The sequence below is a fragment of the Aspergillus mulundensis genome, assembly GCF_003369625.1.
Source record: "Aspergillus mulundensis strain DSM 5745 chromosome Unknown scaffold_1, whole genome shotgun sequence".
Classification (NCBI taxonomy): domain Eukaryota; kingdom Fungi; phylum Ascomycota; class Eurotiomycetes; order Eurotiales; family Aspergillaceae; genus Aspergillus; species Aspergillus mulundensis.
The window spans coordinates 1811270-1816393 of NW_020797889.1; the positions used below are offsets into that span (position 1 = coordinate 1811270).

The window sequence follows — 5124 nt, forward strand, 5'->3', positions numbered from 1 at the left end:
TGTGATTGTAGTTGTGTTGGTGTTGATAACGAGTAGGGGAGAGAGAGGTGGTTCAGGGATGAGGTTGCGGTGAGGTTGTAGAAAGAAGGAGATGGAGAGCGGAGGAGAAGGTTAAGTAGGTGGATGGTGGTGGTCGCCACAAGAAAATGGCGATAGAAATGGCTTTTGGATAAAAGGCCTTTGAACTGAGTCTGCGGATTTTATTGAACCAGATGAATTAGATAGACGCTTCTTATAAGTAGAATCCGGATTGATCACTGTCCTTCCGTGTTCGACGTTTGAGGCGCAGCAGCACGCTCCGGATGGGTTATCTCCCACCTCTTGCACTGCCCTCTCTTCTTGGCCTGTGGTACTCCGGAGTAGATTCTGGATTCTACCTCGTCTCCACGGTCTTTTCCAGGTCGCATGTGGTTCCTGAAGATCCAGTCTGGCTGCTAGTATCTTTCGCCACGGGGTTGCTAATTGCCACTCTATACTCCGTACAGAGTAGAGCCAGACTCAACAATTCTTTCCACGGTCTATCATCGGACAAATCATGTGTCTCAAGTAATAATGGCAGTGAAGGCAACGCCTCTCTCAAGTCTTAGACATATTTGCTGGAAATTGACATATGCGGCATGCCTAGCTGGCTGGCTGACTCTGCCCTGCCTGTTTCTGTATACATGCTCGGTCCTCACTCCGCAGACAGCCGCAAAGCCGGCAGCCGTACAGTTATAGCATAGGCAGCATCATAACGGATACTATTTTATGCTCCTAAGCCTCTATCCCGAATCCTGACACAGCTTCACAGTACCCTTGCTGACGACGTGCTCCATCGACACTCCGCCTGCGCAGAAACAAACGCGCGTAGGCGATCCGCAAAGTGTGGCTGATGCCCTGCCATCGAATTGTTGAGACAACGCTACCAGCTTCACTAGCATCACTCGTCAGGCTGCTTAATTCCTTGTGGCTAAGCTTGGACGTATACAGCGCCAAGCTCTTATAGACTTTCCATCCTGCATGCGGATAGCAGTCCGCCCGATGAGAACCGGTTGCCACCAGAATGGTGCGTATTTCTACAGGTCACGGGACCGCCAATGCCTCTCTCGGCATCACTCCACCACAACTCTTCCACTCACCTCTACGCTACGTGAATCATACCGAAGGCAAAGGTTCAACTGCGACCTCGTCACTCGGCCTCGTCGTTTCTCAATGCCACACCACACTATTGAAGATGCGGCCTTGGCCCAATTTGGCCTCGCCTAGCCTCCAGTCCCGCGGGTCTTGACATAGCCACTCCGCACGTTCGCGGAGCACCCTCCGCGCAACATGGTGCCCTTGCCTTCCTATTCATTTCAAATCATACGGGCTGCGGCGGAGGGCTCGGAGAAAGCGCCTCAGGGTTCATGCATATTCGCGCGGCTTACATCCGCATCGGACTCTGGGTTAAGCCTTAAGCACATCCAGTCCGCGCTTACGGCTGGGTGCTCTAAGCCTATAAGGCTCCAATTCACGCCATGTGCTAACGCCGTATTTTGCGGCTGCACCTGCAACAGACGAAGCTAGGGAATATGAATAGGGCGCAAGAACCTTCTTTATACGGAAGAAGCTGCCTCGTCTACCCGTAGCTCGGTATAGTCTTGATCGCCTTGCCGAACTCTGTGACCAGGCGGGCCGCCTTGTCAGCCGCTTCTATGGGCTGAGCTTATCGTTGGGATTATTCTGTGATGTTGATAACCTGGTGATCAGGTTCTTGTCCACCCCGCCGTGCTGCGGCTCTCTTCCCAAGGTTGACAACAGGATTCCTGGCGCAGTGACACTTTCCGCGAGATACTTGTACAGCCTTACGGGATCCTGGAGTCTTGCTCTTCCGATGTCTTGACCCGCTTAATCATCCGTAGGTGTACCTCTATTCTTGCACTGCTCTTACTTTCCTCACGTACGTTAACCAACGCCATACAGTTCAGCTTGACTTACCTACATGTAACGGGCATCTTTGAGATTGCTTTTTGTCCTTTTCTCCGCAGATGAATTAACAATGGAGCATCTTCTGACATTGCTGAATTCTCACGTGGGCATATTTCAGGATAGGGTCAAGAGCATGCATTCACAGGCCGGGTCTCGCATCTCACTATTGAAAGTAGAATAAGAACTTTGCTCGAGCCGCGTCCTCTCATTGATTGTAATCAAAATACACATCGCAATATCTCCATTGAGTCCATTCTGCTCTGTATATTATTGCCTATAGTTCGGTGGGATGTTTTTCCTCGGCCCGGTCAGGTGACGTCGGAGCTTTCAGATTTTCTACAATGATGCCGAGTGTCTCTTCAGCATCACATCCTCGCCTTCATCTTCAGTCGAATTATATCCTCTAATCCTCATCCACTCTTCACAATGTTCAAGCGGACTCTTCTCAGACAAGCTCAGGCCTCCCGGGCTCTGCTCTCTGTTCGCTCCACCTCCACAGCACCTCTGGCCGTCCGTCAGACATCACAGCTCCAACCACAGCTCCTCCGCCCCTTCGCTCGTTATCCTACCGCTCGGTGCTACTCCACGGAGAACAAGACAGAAAATGGCGAACAGAAGGAGAACGGTGCCGAGTCATCGGAAGCTACCGAGGACCCGTGTGTCAAAGAGCTAGAGGAGAAGAAGAAAGAGGTCGTGGAGCTCAAGGTGATTCACACTTTAACCGCTTTATGCTCTACTTGATTGCTTCAAGACCTCAAACTAACTCCTCGAAGGACAAATACGTCCGATCCGTCGCAGATTTTCTCAACCTCCAGGAGCGCACCAAGCGAGACATGGAGAACGCCCGCAACTTCGCCATTCAGAAGTTTGCCGTCGACCTCCTGGAGAGCATTGACAACTTCGATCGCGCCCTTCTAGCCGTTCCCAAGGACAAGCTTGGCGCCACCAAGACCGAAGAGAACAAGGACCTCTTGGATCTCGTCGATGGTCTGAAGATGACCCAGAACATCCTTTTAAACACCCTCCAGAAGCACGGCCTGCAACGATTCGACCCTGACGAGCCTACCGAGGATGGCAAGCCCCAGAAGTTCGACCCTAAGATCCACGAGGCGACCTTCATGACTAAGGTCGAAGGCAAGGAGAACGGCGAGATCATGTACACCCAGAGCAAGGGTTTCACGTTGAACGGCCGTGTCCTTAGAGTGAGTTCTACGCCTGTTGACCGAGAATTCGGAAACTAATACACTCTTGTTTAGGCTGCCAAGGTCGGTGTCGTCAAGAACGACTAAACGCCACGCCACATTCAACCTATACCTACTTCCTCTGTACACTATATAAAATACACCCACGCGCCATGAAAGCTCTGGTCTTGCCTTATCGCATTCACGGCGTTGGATCTCAAACTCAAACACTACCTTTATGCTCCCTGGATGGTCCTTTATTCTGTCTATGAACGCATATGTATGATACACCTTCTTGTACGACTGGGGGCGTCTGGACTGTCTCCCTTTCGATGGCATTTTTTTCATCTAGATTCCTCATCACGGCGTTATGTTTTACTCTCACCTCCCACCTCATGTATACTACCTCTAATTTTTGACCGAAGACTGCATCCGTCTGTCTTTCTTCATCTTTCTTATCTCTCGGAATTTGTTGGACATTATCGGCAGCATGGTATGGCTCTGGCATAAAATGATCATATTGCGGTCTATTGGGTTTCCAAGTTCTGGACTATCTTGGCCGAGTCCCGTATAGGTCAAACTCAGGGCAGCGAGACACATGAGCTCTTATTTCTCTCACTCGGCTCAGCTTCGCTGTGCAGTTTCACATGGTTCGTCTACTTATTCCTACCCCGCCTGCGTAAAAACATTTCGTATTCGGCGAGGCATCCATAATCCATAGTCAAGAGAGGATGCATAAGCGAAAGGAGGGATCGCACTCTACCCAATATTCATAGCTCGAATTGAGTGACAGAAATTCGGGATCTTGTTCGCAGTTAGCTACATCCTCGTATGCAGATGTTGAGATCCGGACCAGAGGCTAGACCTATGCAATGTATGCTAATCTTCCTTCAAAAGCGGAGTGGAGTTGGTAGGGCTCTCTGCATAATCATTAGGCCAGGGTATCTAGGTACCTTGAATACCTTCCCTTTATAGGCTTTAGACCTCAGGAATCGAACTCGTTCTCGATTAGCTTTGCCCACTAAGAGTACAGTTATAGATATGAAGCAAGCGTCTAATCATGGATGCCTCTCGTATAAACTAGCAGGTAAAAAAATGGATGAGGAAAACTAAGAACCAAACGATATAAATTCAATAAGATATAGAATATAAAAGCCATGCCTTGCCCTGTCGTAGCCTTATACTAGCCTTAAATAGCCCTCCGCAAGTCACCGGACACCGTACCGACACCGTAACGGACCAAGCCTATATGCAAGGAAAAGCAGAAACAGAAACCAATAATCATGAAGGAAGGGAAAGGAACAGGGGAACGAGAAACCAAGAAACGTTGATATTAGCAGGATACACCACTGCCATTGGATGGATCCCGAACGACCAAGCAAGGTTATTGGATTGATCAAATTCAACCCAAACGAATCCCACGCATCACTCCGCAGCAGAAACGCTATATAGTGATCATAAACTGCACGAGACAAAAGTAAGCGGGAGGAAATGACAGGGTAGAAGGGAGATCGATGAGATATATGAGACGGGATAAAAGAGTCCTAGAACCGTTGCCGCAGTCTATCGCTTGCTTTTACCTGCCTTCTCGCCTTGTTCGCCGTGAAAGTAAACCGACCAATAATGGTAAGAGAGAGAAAGGGTTAAAGGAAGCGATGACGGGATAGATGGAGGAGGGTTGTACACGCCCTATCCGCAGGCCGCGCCGGCTGAACCGGCATGTGCCACGGCCGGCAACAGCTTGTGGGTGGGGTGGGTTGTGTGAGACGGAGTATGTATATGAGTGGGAATATGTCCGGACGAAAGTGCGTATACATATGTAAGGAGTCGAACGCTGTCCACCCAACCATGTGCTAGCAGCAGACGCCAGATGAAGACCACTGATAACGCCGGACACCGATGTATGCAGAATGATAGAGGCGGAGAGAGAAGTATACGAGAAGAGATAGAGTGGAAGTGAGGAATAGAGGGAAGGGTTGTGAGAGGGGAAAGGACA

The 5124-nt window shown here is 49.8% G+C and overlaps 1 protein-coding gene across 1 annotated transcript; it reads left to right on the forward strand.

The window, feature by feature from the left end:
* Positions 1–2373: 2373 nt before the first annotated feature.
* grpE (mitochondrial nucleotide exchange factor MGE1) lies at positions 2374–3236 on the forward strand (the record flags this gene model as incomplete). Its single annotated transcript, XM_026744127.1, has 3 exons — positions 2374–2652; positions 2721–3149; positions 3204–3236. The coding sequence occupies 3 exons, from the start codon at positions 2374–2376 to the stop codon at positions 3234–3236; spliced, it is 741 nt and encodes a 246-aa protein (XP_026607290.1).
* Positions 3237–5124: the final 1888 nt, after the last annotated feature.